Source organism: Rhineura floridana, chromosome 3 (genome assembly GCF_030035675.1).
Source record: "Rhineura floridana isolate rRhiFlo1 chromosome 3, rRhiFlo1.hap2, whole genome shotgun sequence".
In the NCBI taxonomy this organism is placed as follows: Eukaryota; Metazoa; Chordata; class Lepidosauria; order Squamata; family Rhineuridae; genus Rhineura; species Rhineura floridana.
In genome coordinates, this window is record NC_084482.1 from 45,096,055 (window position 1) to 45,121,373 (window position 25,319).

Genomic DNA, 25,319 nt, shown 5'->3' on the forward strand with positions numbered 1-25,319 from the left:
TGCAAGTAGCACCAATCTCACAGTAAGTCACTGTGTAAACCGGCCCTAATATTCAGGTGGAGGATGTGGAAACCGTCTGCCTGAGACCTTGAAGAGTAGATGGACAAAGACTGTGTGGTCTAAGGCAACTTCCTATGTTTCTGTCTGAAGGAGAATGTCTTATGTACCTCCAGCTTTGATCACTTAATATCAAAGGAGGAGCAGGGGGAATAGCTATGTATATATGCCATAGGTAAGCTTCTTTCTTCTGCTTTCTACTTAGAGACCAGTTATCCTTGTCCACAGCCTGCACAAGGAATACAAAAGTGAAAAGGCTTGTTCCTGTTTCAAGAAAAACAAGGCACGGGGAAAAGTGGCCACCAAAAATGTCTCTTTTTGTGTTAAAAAAGGTTAGATGGCTTTTTTTTTTACAGTTTTATAACTATAATTGGGAAAAATGCTTTTGCTTTGTACTCATTTGATGAAAACATTGGTTTTCTTTGTGCTGTAGTTGACTCAAATTATAAGGAAAGAAAGTATAGGGGCAAAGGCATCCTAGCCCCCATATATGCTGGCTGGAGGGGGTTAGGATGTGGTGGAGGTGTCCTTCTATTGGCAGGGGGCTACACCTGCCATGATGTCATGAGCCCGGCAGAACGGAGGTGGAGCGGCAAGGTGGCAGAGGAGGAGGAGGACTTTGAATGGACTGTTGCTTCCCATGTTGAGCCATTGGACATGCAAAATTCTGAGAACTCTCTCACTCTGGACAGTGACTGTTCCGCCCCTGAAGCTCCGGTTACCCACGAGGAGGCCCAGCCCAGTCAGGCCGACTGCCTGAAGCACCTGCTCTACCCAAGCACCTGCTCTGCCCCCTCCCCAGTGCATCACACCTCCCCCTGACGAGGAGGGTGCTGCTGAGGCAGAGCAGCCACCTGTGCCAGCAAGAACAATGCGTGCCAATAGCTCCCCTGAGGCAGAGCTCTTGGGTGTGAATGCACACCCAGCAGTGACTCTCAGTTTATGCAAGTAGGGTGCCCGCACAACCTTATTTAAGCCTGGTGAGGGGGTGAGACTAGTTGTTGCAAAAATGTCTTAAAAGTGGTGTAGTTGTGACTAGTCAAGCCTAGTAATGATGCTGAACCAAGCGCTCTGAACTGAAATCTCTCAATAAACCTATTAAAGAAAAGCACAGCTCCTCATTCGTGACTGACTTCAGGGTGTTCGGGCAGGACACATGGAAAGTTCCACGGGTATATCTCTACCACTAGTAGTGTTTCCACCAACAGTAGTGTTGTTGAACCTCAAAACAGGTTGTTCCAGGAGCAGGCCAGAAGACAGACAAAGGCAGACTTGGATCTGCTAAGTCCAAAGTCCCTCTGTGCCCTTAACAGGCTCCAGGATCTGGCCTGTTACCTATGGCAAACTGAAGCTGGGTAATTTCACCTCCATTGGTTTTGATGTGGGGAGGATATTTAAAAAAAATAATTGGGGCAGAAAGTGAGAAATATGTCTACCTGTCTCCCACCCTGGCCAGTGTAAGCTGATAGGGCTTCGGAAGTAGTGGGTTGATTTGTCACATTACTATCCAGCGCACCTAAGACAAATTATTGTGCTAGTGCAGAAGGGCAAAACAAAACAAATGATGTACAAATCCTACTTAAGACATTTACAGAAGAAACAGAGGAAATCAAAGTTGCTTTCCCCATTTCTTGAATGATGTGGCTCTCAGAATCTCAGTTTCGCTATTAACTAATCATAGAGGGAGTGGAATAATAATCCATTTAACATGCTTTATAGGGGAAGAGTAAGTTTAATTGCTGCCTTAAATATTTTTTACATCATTGTACTGTGCCCTGTGTAAACCTTGTTCAAGTTTGATCAACAACTACATTGTTTCAGAAACAGCAGGTTCTCTCCCCACCCCGCGCCAAATTCCAATTTTCCAATGTTGAATTGTTGATAGCAGATTCTGAACATGAACCCCTCACACTTTGCTCCTATAAATTTCTGTTATTGTGTTTGGCTAGATATTTGCCACATATTGTTGCGCACTGTGTTCTTTTTATCATATTGTGCTTTAGATTTTGTTTTAATGTTCATTCCAGCTCACTTTTTATTAACTTACTAGATTGGTATCCCACTTTTTGACTGATACGTTAAAGACCATACACATTAAATAAAGAAAAAGCAACCCAGCAGAAGGAAAAACAGGCATCAGTCTTTGCCTGTCTCCCTCTTTCTCCCTTGCAACTGCAATTATCTACTGATAAGATCATAGAATCATAGAATAGAGTTGGAAGGGGCCTATAAGGCCATCAAGTCCAACCCCCTGCTCAATGTAGGAATCCAAATCAAAGCATTCCCGACAGATGGCTGTCCAGCTGCCTCTTGAATGCCTCCAGTGTCAGAAAGCCCACTACCTCTCTAGGTAATTAGTTCCATTCTCATATGGCTCTAATGGTTACAAAGTTTTTCCTGATGTCCAGTTGAAATCTGGCTTCCTGCAACTTGAGCCCATTACTCCATGTCCTGCACTCTGGGACAATCGAGAAGAGATCCCGGCCTTCCTCTGTGTGACAACCTTTCATGTACTTGAAGAGTGCTATCATATCTCCCTTCAGTCTTTTCTTCTCTAGGCTAAACATGCCCAGTTCTTTCAGTCTCTCCTCATAGGGATTTGTTTCCAGTCCCCTGATCATCCTTGTTACCATCCTCTGAAACTGTTCTAGTTTGTCTGCATCCTTTTTGAAGTTTGGAGACCAGAACTGTATGCAGTATTAAAGATGAGGCCTAACCAGTGCTGAATAGAGGGGAACTAATATTTCACACGATTTGGAAACTATAGTTCTGTTAATGTAGCCTAATATAGCATTTGCCTTTTTTGCAGCCACATCACACTGTTTAATAGTAAAACAAAATAAAAACCCCTGCAAACCACTGTTTCAGAAGTAAATCTCATTGAGCTGAGAATTAATGCCCATATACATTTGATAAAACTTTATTACTTCTTAGGATAATTAAAACAACAACGACAACAATTGTGATCACTGAGGTACCTGATTTAAAAAACTCAGAATGAAATATTTCTTCTAAATCTAGCTAGCCCTATTTTAATAGCAGCATCTTCTTTCCTTTGTTTGTTGTGGGTGTAATCTAGTAGTATCCTCACAAAAAAAATGGATACATGTGTTCCTTCTAGGAGAAGTTTTGGGGCTACTGGGGCCCAACGGAGCTGGTAAAAGTACCACAATGAATATGATAATAGCAGACACAAGTCCAGCTGCTGGACAGGTAAGTGTAGCTACTTTAAAATACAAAATTAATGATATATTTAACATTTTTAATTTTTTAAAAATAACTATTCTTCAGTCTCTGTAAAAATGTAACTGTGAAACCTGTTATGATAATGTTTAGGTAAATATTCCCCACCTCTGCCTATAACCTTTCTAGGCTTGCCAGCTGTTCCTTATTTAGTATTAAAATGTAGTGTTCCTTTTTGAGAAGATACGCACCATGGCTGCAAAGACCAATTTTAATGAAAGACATTACAAGGGCAATATGTATGCTAATGAAATCCTGTTAACATGCTGATGCATCACACAGCATTTTCTTACAGTCTCACACTGTATTTCATATTTTGGAAGTGATTGGATGGCCATCTTAAACCTTTCTCCAGGACTCCTGCCATCTTCCCAGCTGCTATCTTAGGGCCAAACTAGTTAACATGCCTCCCTTTTGTTATTTCACTAGCAGCCATAGCAGGGGTGAGATGATAGAAACTTTGGAGGCTTTGAGAGTTTCTTCCATCCTAATGAAAGTACAAGCTGCTGTTAGTACCAGAGTAAGCTTCATTAGCATCAATAGTAGTTTCCCATCTAGGGCTAATAAGAGTGGGGGAGGTGTTTATTGTGGTTGCAGCATGAAGGGAAAGGGTGACAGACTCCTTCTCCATGCACTCTGGTCCCAATCCTGATCAAGTCCTTCTGCCATAGCTGCTACAGGCGGGCCCCACTTATACGGCAGGTTCCGTTCTATACCCCTGACATAAAACGGAAATCGCCATAAAGCGGAACCCTATAGAGTATAATGAAGTGTGTCGTGCGAAAATGCTGCAAAATGCCGCAAAAGCGGCAAAATCAGCTTTAAAATGGGGAATGAAAGCTGCCTTATTGCCAGAACACCAGGAAGCGAAGCGCCGGGAAGCAGGGTCCTACTGTATGTAAAGAGCACAAATGAAGCATGCTAGATGTATACACACATTTAATGTCACCTCAAGTTTGGCCCTTAGTCTCATTCTTGCTAATCCCTCCCCTACTTTAAAGAGTCGGTGCATCTTTCTACATGCCTGTTAGCCAGTAGCTTCTTCGCTGAAAGGCCTGATGCTTCTCATTAAGTCTGAAATCCAAAATCCAACCAAACTGAATTATAGAAATCCCAAACCGAGGTTAATCTACATAGTTAATAGTAGTAGTAATTTTATTTCAGCCAGAGACCAGCGAATATAAAATAGAAAACATCATAAATACAGTATATGGAAAGCAGAAGCAAAATAAAAAAACTGCAGGGCTGATAATAATATATATACAGTACACACCAGGATAACAAATCATAACAAAACATTAAAATAAAATAACAACTTTAAAAATGTCATTGAGTTTATTGTGATTTGTTAGCAATTTAGTGCTCAATTATTCTAATATAAATGTCTTTGTATGCAATTTTGCCTTTTACAAGCATTTCCCCCCTGACATAATCCATTTTTGTACGTTATTATCACCAATATTTAAGCATTTTTATGTACACGTTTCCTAAATATATACATTTTTCTTCTGTATTTCAAAAGTTGCACTTACACTGAACAAATTTAAAGTCACAATTCCAGATATTTTGGACAGGTGCTGATAAAAGGGGCTGATGCAGCTGCAACAGAAGAAAATGCTGCTGGTTTCCTTGGCTACTGTCCCCAGGAGGATGCCCTCTGGTCCAACCTGACCATGAAAGAACATCTGGAGATTTTTGCAGCCGTGAAAGGGATACAGAAAGGGGCAGCTGCTATTGCCATCAATCGGTAAGGGCAGCACAAGACCCTGCTTTCATTGTACAATTCTTGTCTCAGAATTTTGGGGTACTGAGAATAAGACTTCTTATTCTATACTTTCCAAATTTGTCAAATTCTGGGAGCTAGTCATTTTCAGTTTTGATTTTTCTTACATTTTCAAATAATGCATATAGTTCACCTCCATCTAGGGTACATGTACTCTTTTTGAGATGGTGCAACAGCATACTCTTATTTTTCACTTATCGAAGCCAAATGTACTCTTTTTGAAATGACAGAATGATGGTAACTCTACGAGGCTCCATCCAGTATTATAGTAGTATTCCTGATATTTTGTTGCGACCTTTGTTGTAATTCTCATGTAAAAGAGATCAGTTTCAGAATACACCAATCATTGTTCCTTCATTTTCTTTCAGAATAGTTCAAGCCCTAGGACTCTGGAACCATTTAAAAAAGACAACTAAGACATTACCTGCTGGAATTAGTAGGAAGGTAAGGTCTATATTTTGTTAATCAGTCCTGAACCAATGGCCAAATATTCAATAATATTAAATAGTACAGGCCAAGCAACGTTGTTGGGCACCTGGTGTGGTGCTCAGTAAGTGCCAGCTCTTTGCCACTGCCTGCCTCTTCTCCTCCCTACTCCAGCTGCTGCCTCCTCCTCCCTGCAGTAGTTTGCAGGGAAGTCCAACTTACCTGCCTGTCTGCTGAAATCAAACTTCAATAGGAGAGAAGTGGAAGGGTGGGAGAGAGGAGCAAAGGACTTCTGCAGCCCACTACCAGGAGGGGAGGGAGGACTACTGGCACAGGGGGCAAAACAAGGACCCCCCACCAACTTGGAGTTAGCTCCTGGTTTGTTATATATACATCATAAGGTATGTGTGATTGGGATTCATATTATGTTATGCTAGCTGGGGGGAAAGCCTATGTTTGGAGTTAACTTGATTAGTCTGATATGAATAACGGGAGGCTATGCTAGAGATTCCTAGTTTGAAATGCAAATTTCCACGTTGTAATGCTTGCTTGTATTATTACTCTAATATCCTTTCCCTGGGAATTGTACGTTCTGAAAGAGGGGATCCCATGTTCAACTCTGTGACCAAGATTGTGGGGTGGCTTTGGGTGTCAACAGAACTGTTGTGGCCTACAGTGAGATAGCACCCTTGTTCACCACCCTGAAGGAAAGGGGTTAAAAATGAAATACATTATCAAAATCTCTTGCTGATTTATTTGCCTGCCTTTACATTCAGCATGTTTTTATTTGTTCTGATTCGCATTTTGCTAGAATTTAACTGGGTTTCTGCATCTGGGTAGCTGTCACCATAGACATCTAGAGTCCCCTGCAAATATTATTTCTTTTATTTTTACTTACTTTTCAAATTTATGTCCTACATTTCTATCAAATGTTTGAAGCAACTTGAAACACTTTATACCATTTCCTTAATTTTAGTTATGCTTTGCCCTGAGCATGCTGGGTAATCCTACCTTGATGCTATTAGATGAACCTACAGCAGGAATGGATCCTAAAGGAAAGCGGCAGGTATGGTGAGTGACCCATACATTTACTATCTAGAACCAGAGTTGTAAATTTGCAATACATAGGACATTGTGCATACCTATTATGATGTGCTAAGTAAATAATATGAATTGTTTAATGCTTTTTTGTTTTTTTGGAATATCAAATAAACCAATATGCTTAAAAGGGTTCTGACACAGTGTCTTTCACCTTATGGGTAATAAAAACAAAAATCTTAGGGTTGTTCGTACACTTTTGTTTTGCACAATTACTCTGTATCCAGAAGATGCCTAATCCACCCTTTCAGGATTTGATTTTTTTTATTCATGTAATATCAGTTTAGCCCAGAACAGAATGAGGATTTCCCCATTCATTGTTAGTTCAGAGGCTGCCATGCTACCATAATTTATTTATTTATTTATTATTTGATTTATATCCCACCCTTCCTCCCAGCAGGAGCCCAGGGCGGTAAACAGAAGTTCTAAAAACACATCAGAACATCATAAAAACAGACCCTAAAATACACCAAAACCAAACAACTTTAAAAACATTTTTTTAAAAAATCTTTTAAAACATCTTTAAAAATGGGTTAAAAAACATATTGTTTTTTAAAAAAACCTATTAAAAAGCAATTCTAACACAGACACAGACTGGGATAGGTCTTAACTTAAAAGGCTTGTTGAAAGAGGAAAGTCTTCAAAAGGCACTGAAAAGATAACAGAGATGATGCCTGCCTAATATTTAAGGGTAGGGAATTCCACAGGGTAGGTGCCGCCACACTAAAGGTCCGTTTCCTATGTTGTGCAGAACGTACCTCCTGATAAGATGGTATCTGCAGGATACCATCATGTCACATACATGTTGAAGGACTCCAGAAATTCATGGGAAGATACTCGGTTTTTAATCAGATAAAAATAGGTAGGGCCAGGTAAGAGATAAAAGGTGTTAACAGGTCCTTTATTGGAGGGGGGGGGAACCGCACAGATGGACACCAGAGGGAGACCACCCTAGAGGAAACATGAAGCACAATCCTTGTTGAAATTCCCATGTACTTCGTAAAGGCTTAACCTTTTTAAAACGTCCAACTTGTTTGCATGTGTGGGTGGTTTTCTGAAGTGCTGATTATGGTCTGCTCAGTGCACACCCCTAATTCTGTTGCAGAAAAACTGCACCCAGGCTCTGGCTGTGAGAAACAAGTAGGCTGAGGTGGCCTGGGAGACCCAGTGCCTGCAGGAGGAAGAGACCATCACCCAAGGGAAGGAGAGGCTGCTGCTGCTGTGCTGCTGCTGCTGCTGTGGGACCACCACCTCCACCACCCTTCCCTGAGGGACTTCTGCCTGGCAGGACCAGGCCCCAGGTACCCAGCCAGCCAGGACTGATTCTTACCACCTGTCCCTCTCTGGAGGGATACATAAGCCGGCTGGCTGAGGTGGCCTGGGAGACCCAGTGCCTGTAGGAGGAAGAGACCATCGCCCAACGGAAGGAGAGGTTGCTGCTCTTGCTGCTTTCTTTCTGGGTGCTTATATGAATGCATGTTGTGAGTGAGTGTGTATTTTATGTATTTGAGTTTTTTGTATTTTTCTTTTTGTATTTATAGTTTATAATGTGCCTGGGGAAGAGATCTTTCCATCTAGCGGGGAGACATGAGGGGGCCCCAATTGCCGTAGTGACGGGCAGAGGGAGGTATGGTGTTATGAGAAGGATGTGCCAGGTAAGGGGGACGCGGCCCAGACATGTTGTGGCTGTGCCTTGTTCCGGTCCTTCTCATACCCGCAGGGTTGTTGGTTGTCCTCTCAGCCAACTCTCAGATCTCCAGCTGCTGCTTTTTAATGCCAGATCGGTTCATAATAAAAAACCCCTCGTCCATGAGTTGATTATGGACGAGGCAGCCGATCTGGCATGCATAACCGAGACCTGGGTGGGCGAACAGGGAGGAGTTAGTCTCTCCCAGATCTGCCCACCGGGGTATTTGGTTCAGCATCATGGTAGATCTGAGGGTCGGGGAGGTGGGGTTGCTGTGGTCTATAAGAGTTCCATCTCACTCACCAAGCACCATGTCCATACAACTACTGGTCTGGAATGTTTGCGCCTTGTGTTGGGCCAGAGGGACAGACTAGGAATCCTTTCGGTGTACCGCCCACCTTGCTGCCCAGTGGCTTCCTTAACTGAGTTGACGGAAGTGGTCTCGGAGGTATTGTTGAGATCCCCTAGACTATTAGTACTGGGGGATGTCAACATTCATGCCGAGGCTACTTTGTCTGGGGCGGCTCAGGACTTCATGGACTCCATGACAACCATGGGGCTGTCCCAATATGTTAGTGGCCCAACACATATATCGGGGCATACACTTGACCTTATTTTTGTTACTGGACATGGGGATAGTGATCTGGATGTGGGGAGTTTTACATCTCTCCCGTTGTCATGGACAGATCACTGCTTGCTGAAGTTTAGACTTTCAGCGACCTTTTCCCTCCGCAAGGGTGGGGGACCTATTAAATTGGTCCGCCCCCGGAGACTAATGAATCCTGAAGGTTTTCAAAGGGCTCTGGGGGATTTTCCGGCTGATAGGACCGGCGCTCCTGTTGAAGCCCTGGTTAATCTGTGGAATGCGGAGATGGCCCAGGCTGTCGATACGATCGCTCCTGCGTGCCCTCTCCTTTGCAGAGCTCATTCAGCTCCTTGGTATACTCCAGAGTTGAGGGCGATGAAGCAAGATAGGAGGCGGCTTGAGCGGAGATGGAGACGAACTCCTGATGAATGCAACTATACGCTGGTTTGTGCTTTCACTAAGCGGTATATAGGAGTGGTGAGGGTGGCGAAAAAACAATATTTCGCCGCCACTATTAAGGCATCTCTCTCCCGCCCAGCGGAGCTTTTTAGAGTTGTCCAAGGGCTACTCCATCTAGGCCTTCAGGACACTGTAGATACTTCGGTGGCCCGCTGCAATGAGTTTGCTGAGCACTTCCAGCATAAGATCTTACGCATTCGTCGGGACCTAGACTCTCATTTTATAGCAGTTAACCCTAGTGAGGTGTCTGGTGCTCAGTCTTATCATGTTTTGTTGGATGAGTTTCAGTCGGTTCAGTTCGAGGACATGGACAAGGTGCTTGGACAGGTACGTGCAACCACTTCGGTACTAGATCCTTGCCCCTCTTGGCTAATAAAAACTGGCAAGGAGGAAACAGTTGGCTAGGCCAGGGAAGTGATAAATGCCTCCTTGCGAGAGGGAGTGGTCCCTGGCTTTCTGAAGGAGGCAGCAGTGAGACCACTCCTGAAAAAGCCTTCCCTGGACCCAGAGGATTTCAGCAGCTACAGACCAGTGGCAAATGTTCCATATCTCGGCAAGATCTTGGAACGAGTGGTTGCTGACCAGCTCCAGGCGCTATTGGATGAAACCGATTATCTAGATCCATTTCAATCGGGTTTCAGGCCCGGTTTCGGCACTGAGACGGCCTTGGTCGCCCTGTTTGATGATCTATGTCGGGAGAGAGACAGAGGGAGTGTAACTCTGTTGATTCTCCTTGATCTCTCAGCGGCTTTTGATACCATCGACCATGGTATCCTTCTGGAGAGGCTTGCGGAGTTGGGAGTTGGAGGCACTGTGTGGCAGTGGTTCCGCTCCTACTTGGCAGGCCGTCTCCAGAAGATAGTACTTGGGGAACATTGCTCGACACCGTGGGTACTCCAATGTGGGGTCCCGCAGGGTTCGGTTTTATCTCCCATGCTTTTTAACATCTATATGAAGCCGTTGGGTGCGGTCATCAGGAGTTTTGGAGTGCGTTGTCACCAGTACGCTGATGACATGCAGCTCTACTTCTCCTTTTCATCTTCCTCAGGTGAGGCGGTCAATGTGCTGAACCGTTGCCTGGATGCGACAATGGACTGGATGAGAACTAACAAACTGAGACTCAATCCTGATAAGACTGAGATGCTGTTGGTGGATGGTTTTTCCAATCAGATGGTGGATACATATCCTGTCCTGGATGGGGTTACACTCCCCCTAAAGGAACAGGTTCGTAGTCTTGGAGTCGTTCTAGACTCTTCCCTGTCACTTGAGGCTCATGTAGCCTCTGTGGCACAGAATGCGTTCTACCAACTTTGATTGGTAGCCCAGCTATATCCCTATCTGAGTAAGGAGGATCTTACATCAGTAGTACATGCTCTGGTAACCTCACGTTTGGATTACTGTAATGCGCTCTACGTAGGGCTACCTCTGAAGATGGTTCGGAAGCTACAGCTGGTGCAAAATGCGGCGGCCAGACTGCTAACAAGAACGAAGCGGTCTGACCATATAACACCTGTTTTGGCCCGCTTGCACTGGCTTCCAATACGCTTCCGGGTCAAATTCAAAGTGTTGGTATTAACTTATAAAGCCTTATACGGCGCGGGACCTCAATATCTATCGGAACGCCTCTCCCGCTATGAACCGGCTCGTACACTACAGTCTGCTACGAAGGCCCTCCTCCGGGTCCCGACTCATAGGGAGGCCCGGAGGGCAGTGACAAGATCAAGGGCCTTCTCAGTGGTGGCCCCCGAACTATGGAATAGTCTCCCCAAGGAGGTTCGCCTGGCGCCGACACTATCATCCTTTCGGTGCCAGGTTAAAACCTTTCTCTACTCCGAGGCATTTTAATTTTTTGTTAATGATTGTAATGTTTGTAATTTGATTTTAGCCTTTGCTGTTTTTAGATTGTGAAATTTTATTTTAGACTGATGTTTTGTATTATATTGTATTTTATTGTATCTATGTTCACCGCCCAGAGAGCTATTGCTAGTCGGGCGGTATATAAGTTTTAAAAATAAATAAATAAAAAATAAACCCTTTGAGACCAGGAGGAGGGGTGTCAGTGCTCTCTGACAGCAAGCCAGGACTGGCAGTGGGAACTGAGTAGTAAGGATACTCCTCTGGGTTTCATAAAGTTGTGGAACCTGATGTGATGGGTGAAGATAAGCAACCAGATACACTTGGATGGCAATAACCTTTTAATATCTTTCTTTGGGCAACAAAATACCTATAACATTTACGGTGTAAAACTATTTGTGCAGCATAGGAGATGTAACTTCTGCTCTAGAATACATTAAACCCATACTTCTCCTTTAGCAGTTATATGCAGATGCAGGCTTGAGGACTCCTACCTGATTCCCCTCTCCCCATGCTTTCCATGGACAACTTTGTGCTCCTCTTTGTCTTGTGGCTTCTTCAGCATCTCCTTCTCTTTGTAGTTCACAGGCTCTTTCCTATTGGTGCGTCTTCTGCTCTCTTTGCCTCTTATTCATTTGGGCTGCTTTCTGGCCACAAGTGGAGTACTCAGTTCTACTGTGTCTGGTACTCCATCTGTTGATTATAGCAGGACCAAAACGATCTGATAGGAACAGTCCCTTTTGGCTGCTTCAGCAGTCCTCCATCCTAGTAAATCTTATGTTGTCTGCAGGAAAGCACTTCAAACTGTACTGAGAGACAAAGAGCAAGGTGCCATTTTGACAACTCATCACATGGAAGAAGCAGAGGCAGTCTGTGACCGAGTAGCTATCATGGTGACTGGACAGCTCAGGTGAGCTTCATTGTGCATTTTATTTTCCAGGATACCAGGATACCATAAATAGACAACATGCCGATGAGGAGAAAGATTCTTCATATTCCATTTCTACCTCCTAATAAAAATAAGCTTGCTGTGTTCAAATGACAATTTTGAATGTTTTTGATGGTGACTGCCAAAGTGTTTTCTGTATGGATAACCCATTTCTGTACTGATCATGAGGACTAAGAGGTAAATGCTGAAACAGAGCAATGAATAGGAAGGTTCAGACAATGCGACCATGTATTCTAGGAATAGGTGCAGGAGATCATGAGGCCAAGTAGGCTAGTCTTACCACTGACCCACTCAGCAGCCATGCCCTCCATACATTCAGTTCATATGAGAAGAAGCTCTATATGTGCACTTATGTGCATGTGTGAAGATCCTCTGTATTGGCAGGGGCCTGCTGAGGTCATATTTGAATGGCTGAGACGGAAATTTAAAGACACACTTTTTATTTTTTGGAGATTATTATGTTATTTGTTCTTAACTATAATAACAAGGATTGAAAAAAGTGTTGACCCTTCCCTATAACAATGAATGAAAGCTTTGGTCTATTAAACTTTGTTATTTCTGATACTTTTTAAAGCTATTGATAGAAGTATATGGCAAGTAATATGCAGATCTATTCAAATGTAAGCAATTAAAGATATATTAATAAACTAAAAGTTCTCAATTTGTGGACACATTTACAATAGCACACATTAAGAAGAATATCATTTATGATGTGTCAGACTGAATACTGAAAGCCTGCAGTGATGTCCAAGATAAGAATAACTATGGAACTGTTGCATGAGTTACATCCACATTATGTTGATTATTTTCTGCTGCAGGTGCCTTGGTTCTATTCAGTATCTGAAAAGCAAATTTGGCAAAAATTACTTGCTGCAAATAAAAGTCAAGGGAGTAGACCAAGGGGAGCTTCTGAATACTCATATTCTGCAGATCTTCCCACGTGCAGCTCGTCAAGAAAGGTAACTGCAGCATTTTTCTGCAGCTTGACACAAAATTTCTTGAATTATTTAAGCTGGTATATTTATGTTCTTGTTTGGTTTGTATCACATTTTATTTACTCTTCTTGAGCTGTTGGGATGGGTCAGATTGGGATGATGCTGAGCAAATACCTGTCCTTTCCTTTCCCTCAACTTTCTAGGTCTCATTTATTAACCAACAGATGGACTTACCACATATTAAGCAGGAGCTGTTATTTCTGGGGACAACCCCATACTTCCCAATCCAGCTGGCTTCCATGTTTTTTTAAAGTATATTTATTAATTTTTCATAACAGGTATACAGAGAAACCAAAAATACAGGATGATATGTATCATTGTAAAGTAAAACAAATACAGTAATACCTCGCATTAACGTACTCAATGGGACCAGAGTGAGTAGTAAACCGAAAATGTCCTTAAAGTGAAGCACTACCTTTTACAGTAAAACTTTTTTTACCTCTCCTTCATGCGGAGCCTCAAAGCACCGCGCTAAAGCCTCTGCTGCTGCGCTGCCGCGCCTCTCCCTAACCCTAACCCTAACCCTGTAAGTGGTTTGCTAGCTGTGTTTCTGGAGAAATACAGGCATATGGAGCATGTACGTTATAGCGAGGCGACGTTAAGTGAAGTGACGTTAAGCGGGGTATGCCTGTATTCCGAGACCAGTTCAAGATTTCCAAATTTCCTGAGAAGCAGATGATTGTTGCTGATGTAGTTGATGCTCTCATGTATATGAAATAAAGTTCCACAAAACCATATAAAACCCATCAGGTTTTGCTTGACCTTGAAGTGAATGTAGAGAGATCATAATTTTTTCCAAAATAGCAATATTCCATATGTTCTTGTACCACAAGGAAAGGTTTAACTTTTCCAGCTGCTTCCACGTTTGAGCAATGGAAAGCCGTGCTGCTGCCGAAAGAAAATGACTAAATCTTTACATTTAATGTCCATGTTACAATGGTCAAAGATCAAAAGTAAAGCTAGTTGAGGTAGGGCCTTCACTTCATATCAAATAATTTTTGAAGTTTCCTTAAACACTGCTAACCAAAAAGATTTTACTCTGGGGCAAACCCACCACACATGGAAAAAGGTACCCCGTTGACCACATTTTCTCCAACATTCTGAGGAGACCTTTGATGATATGTGTGAAATTTGCACCGGGACCCTGTACTACCCATGGTAGGTTTTCAGCGTGGTTTTCCTAATATATGTGGAGACTGATTTAATTGGTTTTCCAGCCAAGAGACTTGACCATTGAGTTTCCTCCAGCTCCATCCCTTGATTGTCCTCCCATAAGCATTTTAATCCTGTTAGTTGCCCAACTTGTATGATTATAATTTTGGTATAAAGTTCAGCAACCAGCCCTTTTCCTGACATGTTATTCATCATAATAAGTTCAAATTGAGTAAGGTTGCATGTGTGCAAATATTGGAGTCTTGGAGAAGGTGCACAACTTGTTGTATGTGGAGTCAATTGATTTTTAAGTCACGTAAATCTATCCGAAATTGATTCTGTGTGATTGGTATGCCATTCTGAAAGAAATGTTGCAATCTGAAATAACCCTTATTGTCTAGGTGATGTAATAATTTTTTAAGTGTTGGATCTATAATGACAGGGTATGTCACTAAAGGATTCAGGGGGGGATTGACAGGAAAAAGCCAAAGTTGCCAGCGTTTCCATGCTTGGAACGTGCCTAAAGTAAAAGCATTACTTATTTTTCTCTACTGAGACAGAGTAATTTGTTCAAAAGGAAGAACCCATAAAGGGTCCAAGTTTGACATTTCATCTTCCAGGGAGATCCACTGTTTATGTGTTTTCATTATCATAAAATATAATTATCTTAACTGAAAAGCATCATAATATTCGGCTGGATTTGGTAATCCCCACCCCCCTCTATCCGGTCTTCTGTAGCATAATTTAAGTGCCAACCGCAGTTTCTTAGCTTGGAAAATAAATTTGTTAAAGGATTTGTTGTTGCCAGTGTTTCAAGGTGTCCAGGTGGATGGTGAGAACTTGAAACCAAAAAAGGAGAGATGGTATGATTTTCATGTATATTGCAGCAATCCTACCAAGCAGAGAAAGTTTTAGCTTCCTTCTTTTCGAACTTTTCATTGTTGTTTTCTTCATACTTCGGAGAATTGGGCCATGATTCAAATGGAAGAGTTTAGATAAATTTTGTGGAATTTATACTCCCAGATGTCTAAATACTTTATGACATATGGGGATATGACTACCTTTAGAAATTTGACCCGATCCTTAGGTTTAATATTAAAAAAAATCATGAGAGATTTACTAAAATTAATTCGGAGTGCCGCCAAGCTTTCAAATTGTTGAAATTTGAATTGCACAGCTGGAATAACTTTGTTCAGGTCTCGCAACATCAAGATGATGCTGTCTGTGTAAAGATTTATAAGATGGTCTTCTCCCTCACCTTGGAAACCCTCGACATCCAGATTTTGTCTCAACAGCTGAAGCCAGGGGCTCCAAGGAGAGGGTGAGAGCGATGTGGACAGGGAGCATCATTTTGGTTCCATAAAAGAGAAAAAGGAGAGGTTTCTAAATTCTTTATATGCACAGAAGCAAAATTTAGCAATGTTTTCTATAAGTTGGTCACCCAGTTTATACTTTCTCAGAAAACAAAAATAAATATTCCCATTCTAAGCAATCAAATGCTTTGTAAGTGTCTAAGGAAAGAAGTGCTAATGGGGTTTTTTCTTATTAACAGCATGAATAACATTTAATACTCTACGGATCGGATCAGCAATATGTCTTCCTGGTATAAATCCTGTTTGATTGATATGAACAATTGACGCAATGTCTGTGTTCAAACAGGCTGCTAAAATGGAATTAAAAAAATTTGGTCTTGATTTAATAGGGTTATGGGTCTATAAGACCCCAATTCCCTACCATCCTTACCTGGTTTAAGAATTACAACAATTCTTGAGGTGATCCAGGTTTCTGGAGTCTGACCTTGCTGCCAAATAGAATTGAATAAATCAAATAAATGTGGGATCAGAAGTAGTTTATACTTCTTATAGAATGAACTCCCAAATCCGTCTGGATCTAGGGCTCGATTATTATTATTTTTTTGATAGCTGTAAGGATTTCTTCCTCAGTAATTGGTTTATTAAGTAATGCTCTTACTGTATCTGAAACCAGTTTAAGATTCAATTTATCAAGGTATGAGTTTGTAGAGTCTTGGGTTGGGTTGGAAGAAGAATACAAATTTGAATAGAATTGTGTGAATGCTGTATTAATGGATTTTGAGTCCTGGGTGAAAGTACGATAATCTAATTTAATTGAACCAATTTTACTACTCTTTTTCTTTTTTGCTATGGCATGGGCCAGAAGTTTAGAATTTCTATTTTCTAATTCATAATGTTTTTGTTTGGCAAAGATTAGAGATTTGGCAATTTGTTGCAATTCCATGACATTTGATTCTGCTTTTTTGGCCAGGAGTTTAGCATAGATTTTGTGAGACCCTGTATTTTTATTTATTTATTTATTTATTTATTAAATTTATTAGTTGCCCATCTGGCTGGCTTACTAGCCACTCTGAGTGACGTACAACATAAAAACATATAATTCACATTAAAACCTTAAAATTCCAACAATAACTCTAAAACCTAACCCGCCCCAAAAGCCTGCCTGAAGAGCCAGGTTTTTATGTTTTTCCTCTAATTGTTTGATATTTTGTAATAGTATTTGTGATGCTATATCACGGGTTTCTTTAATTCTCAAATACTCCACAATACATTTACCATGCACACTAGCTTTCATAGCATCCCATAGTATTTCAGGTCTTATCTCAGGAGAGTTATTAAATTTAAAATATTCCTCAATTGCAGATTTAATAGCCACATTTGAAATCTGAGAAGTCAATAGCAAAGGGTCACGTCTCCATGCTGGACTAGTCATTTGTATATTACACTGTGGGCACAATTCCATTTACACCAATGCATGGTCTGATATAACTATAGGACTCATAACAGATGAAGAGGTCAGGAAGCAAGGAGTCAGAGATTAATATATAATCTAGCCTTGTATATGTATGATATCTTGCCGCGTAGAAAAAATTATCTCTGACTTCCTGGTTCAAATACTGCCAAACATCTATTAACTTATATTTCAGCATGAGTGAGAAGATAGAGGCATTACCCAGGGTTTTTCTAGAGTTCAAAGAGGGATGTCTACCAAGATGTTTGTTTACAATAGTGTTAAAGTCTCCTGCTATGATAATCTGCTTGACAGCAAATTTATGAAGCTTTTTAAAAGTCTTGGTCAAAAAAGATAGCTGTTGTGCATTGGGAGCATAAATGGATGCCAATGTGAGGTATTGAGTTCCCCAGAGCCCAGCCACAAATATAAATCTACCCGATGGATCACATAATATTTTATGTACCTGAAAATCACAAGATTTGGCCAGAATAATTGCAACACCTCTTGAATGTTTAGTGCCATGAACCAAATATTGATCTCCAAAATAAAAGTGTGACAACAGTTTAGTGGTAATAGTATCATGGTGTGTTTCCTGCAAAAAGACAATGGAGGAACTCTGCCTTTGAAGATAGTCAGAGACCCTCCGCCATTTCACTACATCACCCAAGCCATGAACATTCCATGTGACAAGCCTAATATCAGTCATGGTGGGGGGATGAAAGAAAAAAAGTGAAAGAAAAGATATGATAACCAGAGGGCAAGATGTTAAATGCCTTGTCAGAGATTATCACCATATACTTTATGAACTGGTCTACATTGTATAATTATCCCATATTCCAGGGAAAGTAAACCAACATTCTCAACAAACACTCTCCCCCTCCCCCCTCCCCTCCCCAACACCCAATAAAGGATCCCTAGCTATGCAGTATGAACCAAATGGCACTCCCACTATACCGGCACAGAGTATGAATTTGTTATGGGGTACAACAAGCAAGAACGCAATTCATACAGCAAAAACACAAGAGATAGGATTACCACATATAGATGAATAAAACACCCTCAGTCTCACATGAACTAAGGTAAGTGCAGCTCATTAACATCATGGGCAGGATATCATTTTCTTTTGATACTGGTGGACCTAGTGAATCTGGAAGTGCATGGTGGAGACATGGCTGGACCTAATTTAGATTGATTTCTTTTCTGCGGTACATGGGTTTGTTGCTAATCTTCCCATGGTGTGGAGATATCTCGCAAGTCTTCCTCATCCATATGTTCTTCACCCCACGGAACTGGTATATTTAGGAGAGTGAGGATATGTGCTATATCTTTTTTGGTGAGAGCCTTATGTACCATGCCATCCACCTCAGTTATTAAGGCAAACGGGAGCCCTATTTGTATTTGATATTTGCCTCTCTTCAAAGGTCCGTTGCTGGTTTAAAAGCTTTACGTCACTGAAGTGTATCAGCACTCAAGTCCTGCAGGAATAGAATGGTTTTCTCTTCATATTCAATCGTACACTTGCACTTGAGAGCTTTAGTTAAGTCATCTTTAACTGCAAAATTATGGAAGGCAATTATAATATCCCGGGGTGGTGCGTTTTCTCTTGGACGAGGGCCCACACTTCTATGCACTCGCTCAATATCCAATTTGGAAATTCTATTTCCAGGATGACATCTTTCCACCAATCAGTCAGAAAAGAAATCATCTTGTCCAACCTTTTCAATCAGGCCACAGACTTGAATATTCTTGCAATGCCCATGATTTTCCTGGTCATCCAGCCGAATCTGGAGTTCTTTATGACTGCGGGCTAGCTGCGTGATATAAGTGGCATGGCATAATCCGAGATCCATAGCTTTGTTTGCTGTTTTTTCGGTGTTTACCATTCTCTGTGTAAGATTATCAATTTTATCTTCCAAAGCTTTGAAGCTTGCTTCCCATTTCTTCACTAATTCAGTATGTAGGTTAGTAATTTGTGCAGTAACAACATCAGTGAGGTCTGGAGAAGGCATAAATGTATCATTTTTCCTGCCTTTTGTTATCTTGGTCGCCATATTGGGTGAATAGACCTCTTGCGGTACAGTCCAAGCTGCCAGTAATCAGCTTAAAAAAAAAAAGAGAAGTCACAGTTTCCCATCCCGGCAGTGCCAGATAGCATAGCCAGCTACTATCTACTTAGAGCTACAAGTATTTCCACCTGGCGAGAGTGTTATTTTTGTTTAGAGGATCAGGGAGGGATGGAGCAACAGAACTACCTTGCTAAAGGTGAGATCGTGCACATGCGCCCCCTCCTGGTTTCCGTGTTTGTATCCCTTGATGGATGAGGAACCTCACATGTGGTTCCCTTCCCAGCCTAACAGCCAAGGCTTTCTCCAGGCTGACCATGATCCATAACATCAGACTCTGTTTTATGTGTTTGAATTTCCTGAAATCCTGTTTCATTTGTTTTACATGTTTTTACACTACTGTTTTATTGGTTTCATGTTGTATTTTTCTTTTAATAATATGGTTTATATATTGTATACCACTTAGAGGTTTTAAAAATATTAAGCGGTTCACAAATGCTTTTAAATAAATATCTTTTTTTAAATGTAGGGTTGTATCCAGGGCTGCATGAGTGGCTTTTTGCTCATGACTTCCCCTTCCTGTCCTCTCCCTGCATGACCCCAACCTTCTGGAGCAGAATTTGAGGGTGTGCAGGTGGCTACAGAGGGGAGAAGCGAGGAAGTTCCATTGCACAAGCAAATGTCTGTTGTGTAAGTGGAATGGCAGCACTAGATACAAACCCTGGAGTCCCATTGTTCAGGAGGAGGAGGAGGTGTGTGTGTGCACATGTACACTGGATTCAACCTCCCCCCTTCCTCTTCCCTGCCAAACTTGAATTTGTGTTGTTAAGCAGGACTATGTACATGTAGACTGCTTGGATCAAAGCAAGTGACAAGATTGTTGCTTTCCTCCTGTTAGGATATCCACTTTGTTGGCCTACAAGGTCCCAATGGAAGATGCACTGCCTCTATCAAAGGCCTTCTCCATGCTAGAGGAAGGTATGTCCAAATACGTTGTGCAGTTATTTGTGGAGGAAGATATTTTAAGGCCCAGTTTGAGTGGTTTTTGTCCCCTTTCCTTCCCTCTATGCTCAGTGGAGAAAAGACATCATGCATTCTCACCCACTAGGTAACCTTTCCCTACCTCCAATGTTTCTGGACATCCACATACGGTTGTAAACCTTTGACAAGAATATGCATGGTAACATCCAGCACATCAAGGGAATGGGTAGATGTATATTGAATTCTACATGTGTGTGCCTTCTACACCTACATGTAGACATCTGGGGGTATTAGAGGGAGGGAAGTGCATCTTGCATAGCTGGCATGGAGAGGGATCTTCTCTCCCATCGTACACAGAAAAAAGATGAAAAAACGTACCATAGGAACATAGCAAGCTGCCTTATGCTGAGTCAGACCGTTGGTCCATCTAGCTCAGCACTGACTACACAGACTGGCAGTGGCTCTCTAGAATTTCAGACCAGGTGTTTCCTAGCCCTACCTGGAGATGCCAAGGATTCAACCTGGAACCTGCTGCATGCAAAACAGATGCCTGCCACTGAGCTACAGCCCTTCCGCTGATCATCTTATTCAATTCAAACAAAAGTAACTGGTTTAACTTTATATCCGCACAGCTAAACAAAGTTTCAGCTTTGAAGAGTACAGCTTTTCTTTGAACACTCTGGAACAGGTAATATGATTTTAAAATATAACTACACGGTGGTGGTTATAGCGTGGAGCACCTATGTCATACTTCCAAATGAAAAGATTTTTAATTTGAGTGGGTAAATGGCACAGTTCAGTTTTCATGTGTGCATCCTGTGCTGGATTGGAAACCTAGTGCCAAAAGAACCAATGCAGGTGTCAGTCCAATCAGTGCTGGATCTCTGGAACCAAGGCTTATTGTCCTGATTCATTCTACTATATTGGGAACTGTGTACATAACCATTTCTACAGATGCCGGTGAGGTTCTCTTGAGCCTAGCTCAGAAAAGAACTGGAAGGAGCTCATTAAAACTGGCTCAAGGGCAGGGGAACTTTCCAACTCAATTGAAATATTGCCAGCTTTCCTGATCTCTCAGTTTGGCCCTATTGAATTCAGTGGAGCAGCATTGCTCTAACATATTGAATAGGGGATGATGGAGATTCTTCTGGGGCAAAACTGGGGTGGGGGGGAGCCCATTCTCTAAAGTCCACCTGCAGGAGGTCGATTCCTCTTACTCTTAGTTTCTTCCTTGGAGATGTGGAAGTGTCATTTTTTTCATCCTTTAGATTAACTTAAAAAAACCCTGAGTTCTCCCAGTTTTTTTTCTAAGAATTCAGATAATGTCCAAGTCGATCCAGGAGGAGCTGGAAAGTTTGCCCAAGGCTTATGCCTTTTTTCAGAGGAGTGGGAGTTAAATTCAGATTTCCCCTTTTCATACTGTCATAGGATGGCTGAAGCCTACATTCAGCCTCTCTTTCAACTTCAGGATGATCAACGCTGACAGCACTTATGATTTGTTGAGCAACTAGGTACATGCCTTAGATCAAGACCACAATTTGCCAAATTTAAAGAGAGCTGCATCTGGCATCTTCGAGTATGATACATCATCAAAAACTAGATCTTGATCAATCCATAAACAATTTGACTGAACTTTAATTTTGTTGCACTTTCTTCAGAATGACCCAAGGAAGATATATGTGATTCCTTCAAGCACTCTTCTACTTGAAGAAATGATGCTTTTATTGTGTTATTCAGGTGTTCCTAGAACTTTGCAAAGAGCAAGAGCGTGATTATTTTGATACAGCTCTGGACACAACTTTTGAATGGAAACTACTGCAGCAGGCTGATTTCTAAGTTGTTTGTGGCCTAGTCCAAAAATTGATGCTTTCAGAAGTAAGTGCTCATCCCTTTATAGTTAATTAAACAAGGATTTCAGGCAGATAGGAGAGAATGGACTGTCTGAATAACATCATGTCTAGTTTGGCCATTAGATGGGAAGTCTCTTGGAGGAAAGTTTTGAAGTCTAGACCAAAGATGGTGAAGCTGCAGCCCATGCACTGTATTTGTCCACCCCCCAAAAAGGAGATGTGGAGATGTGGTAGGCCCTCAAAAGGGGGTTATCCCTACCAAATTTCACTCCAGGGTTTTTTCTGCTAGCCACCTTTAAAGTTTGATTTCCCCCCCCAAAAATTATATATATAAAATTATATATATATATTAGCCCTGCACAGGAAGCTAGAGCTGTCATGAGCAATCTCTGGCTCTGCTCCACTCCACCCCACTCCCTCTCTGTCTTGCATTCACCTTATATGGTGTTTTGTAACTCGTTGAAGACAAGCTATCTATAGTGCTTTAAGTTCCAAGTTGCTCTGGATCAATCTGACTCTATTCAGACTGATTTGGAATTGCCTTGATGTGATTTGGATTCAGCCTGATTCAGAGTGGGAACTGGGTTTCAGTCGAATTGATTTCATAGCCCTTGTTTCAACCTCTCTGCCAAGACCAAAATGAAATGGGGGTTCTCAACAGGCAAATTGTTTGAAAATGTGTGTGTAAGTTCCTTTCTTCTTTCCTGAAAGTTCTCCTCTTCTGCTGAGTGTTTGTGTGTGCATGTGTACATGCGCATGAGAGTGTTGGCCATGCCTACCATAGGCATGTGGTGCTCTGAGTGGATGCTAACTGTCAATACAGCCCTTGGGCTGAAAAAGGTTAGCCACCCCTGGTCTAGTAACAGGACAATTCTCTCCAAGCTTACATTGAACTTAAGTTAAGGACATAAATGTATTAGCACATATAATTACATGGTTGGTATATTTATCAAATCTGAAATGAATAAATGTCTTAGTTTTATTTAAACAATAACTACAAATTGTATCCAGTGTCAGAGATGGATCAGCAAAGTGGTGCAAACTAAGGCACCCAGGCATCTCTCTCGCCCTGCTCTTTATTTTTCCATTTGAACATAAAAGCCATCAACACTGCAGTTTTAAAAACAGTTTTTACTGTCTGAACTTAGAAATACTCTCCTCTTCATACAGTTAAAACCAACCAGAAACAGAAGAAATTATACAAAAATCTGCAATGTTCATTTATCAGAGATGACATTGGGATGACTGTGCATATTACAAGCAATGACCCTTTCCTCAAAATGTTTCTAACTCCCTGAAAAGTGTCCACCTCCAGCCTCAAAATTGTATTAAGTAAATCCAGATCTTGAATTCAACTTTATAACAACATCAAACTTCCTTGTAGTGTATCATTATCATGCACATTGGCCTGGTTTGGCATAGCGTCATGTGTGAATCAGTTTGTATCCAACTAAATCAACGCATGCATGGAATGACTTTCCCTCCCCTTCCCACATCTGCTGTGTCGGTAACCCCAAACCTCAAACCTCCAGAGCAGATTTGGGGGTGATGCAGGGGGTGTACAGGAGGAAGAGATGGAAGGGAAGTTATTTTGTGCTCATGGAAGTTATTATCTGCATGTAATGATTTTGTTGGGTATAACTCATACATGTGAAGACCTACTATCTCAAGTTTCCTTCTTTAATCAGAGCCACTTTCTAAAAGACCAGTTGCTTCTGATTCCACTTTTCATTTTTATCTCCATAGGCGTCAAAGAACTGATAGCTTGCATGGATTAAAAACAGCTTCTCTGCTATTTCACATGTTAGGATGTCTCTTGATTTGGTGTGTACATTTCCAAATATAGACTACTTAGTTTGAAAAGCTGTGGAAAATGGAAGAATATGTGAAGCAAGAAAGAAGAGTAAAGAATCGTACATGTCTGCAAAATACAAGAATTGTAACTGCTTCACGCAGTAGCTTGCTTTACTTACATCATTATTAGAGGGAGGGATGGAGGAATGGACAGCTAAGGCTGTAATTCTTCGCATACTTACTGGGAATAATTCCTATTGAATACAATAGGACTTACTTCCTTGTAAACATGAATAGGAAAGCATTATGTAAAAACATTTTAAAACCTTGCCTTAAAAACCATTCCACTCATTCTCAAAACTTTGTAAAGCACTTCTTTGTAAGGATGTCTCCCCATCCCCCAAATTAGAAGACAGACCCTTGGTTGGAGTGGTTCTACTTCCAGTTTTTGCAGGATTTCTCCCTCCACCCCCCCCAATCTTAGACTTTATATGTGTAGTCATGTGTAGATGAAATTCAGGATGAAAAACATAATATTTGAAAATTATATTGGAATAATAGTTTACTAATCTATAATACCAAAGCATATAGAATAAATGTGTTAGCTTCTTAGATTCCTGGATACTTATCTGAAAAAAATGTATATCTGCATTCTTTTCTAAAGGTATGCTGAATTGGTATGAGTCTGTGAATCAAGACTTTGTAACAACGTGTGTCTTCAAATATATACCCTGCATAAAACAGTACTGATGTTTTTAAAAAATGTTTTTGTTATTGTTATTGATGGATTTCTGTTTCTGGAGATTGAAATTAAAAGGACATAAAATAAAAGCAATGCTTTTATTAAGGCTGTTTCCAGACAGGCAGCTCCTAGCACTAATAAAAGTATTTCTTCTGCTGTACATTACAAGGGAAATTGCTTTCCACACTATTGGGGATATTGTACCTTTTATGCATGTTCATCCTACTATGTTCCATACTCATCAGTGGACATGACATAGATACTGTGGGTGGGGAAGGGATGCACAGGATACTTGTGGCTTTACATCCAACCACATGTCCTCTGGATCCCTGCCCTTCGTGGCTGGTGAAAGCCAGCCAGGGGCATGTGACTACTTGGGTTAATAGTGTGGTAAATGCTTCATTCTGGGATGGGGTGGTCCCTTCCATCCTGAAACAGGTGGTAGTGTGTCCATTCCTTAAAAAGCCAATCCTGGATCCAATGCAATGCAATAACTATCAACTAGTTGCTATCACTCCATTTTGGGTTAAGGTGTGGAGAGGGTCGTGGCAGAACGGCTACAGACGTTTCTGGAAGAGATGGATTATCTAGATCTATTTTAATCTAGGTTCAGTTTGGGACTAAATCAGCCTTGGTTGCCCTTATGGATGAGCTTTATCAGGAAGGAGATGAGGAGCACAGCACTGCTTCTCTTACTTGATATCTCTTTTTTTTTTTATATATAGTTTTTATTCAAATTTTTCCAAAAAACAAACAAAACAAAGTAAGAAAAAACATAACAATACTACAACAAAAAATAAAAATAAAATGGTTGACTTCCGATTTGTCACAGAT

The 25,319-nt window shown here is 41.3% G+C and overlaps 1 protein-coding gene across 1 annotated transcript in view; it reads left to right on the top strand.

Annotated features, from left to right (window-relative positions):
- LOC133379759 (ATP-binding cassette sub-family A member 10-like) overlaps window positions 1–24,548 on the top strand; it is a 114,175-nt gene extending 89,627 nt beyond the window's left edge. Inside the window, exons 8-18 of the mRNA XM_061615629.1 lie at window positions 263–389; window positions 3,179–3,270; window positions 4,875–5,047; window positions 5,452–5,527; window positions 6,486–6,580; window positions 11,984–12,103; window positions 12,961–13,101; window positions 20,017–20,096; window positions 20,732–20,787; window positions 21,837–21,974; window positions 23,696–24,548. Of these exons, the coding sequence (XP_061471613.1) occupies window positions 263–389; window positions 3,179–3,270; window positions 4,875–5,047; window positions 5,452–5,527; window positions 6,486–6,580; window positions 11,984–12,103; window positions 12,961–13,101; window positions 20,017–20,096; window positions 20,732–20,787; window positions 21,837–21,935 (1,059 nt within the window). The 3' untranslated portion in view covers window positions 21,936–21,974; window positions 23,696–24,548. The remainder of the gene's footprint in view (window positions 1–262; window positions 390–3,178; window positions 3,271–4,874; window positions 5,048–5,451; window positions 5,528–6,485; window positions 6,581–11,983; window positions 12,104–12,960; window positions 13,102–20,016; window positions 20,097–20,731; window positions 20,788–21,836; window positions 21,975–23,695) is intronic.
- Window positions 24,549–25,319: the final 771 nt, after the last annotated feature.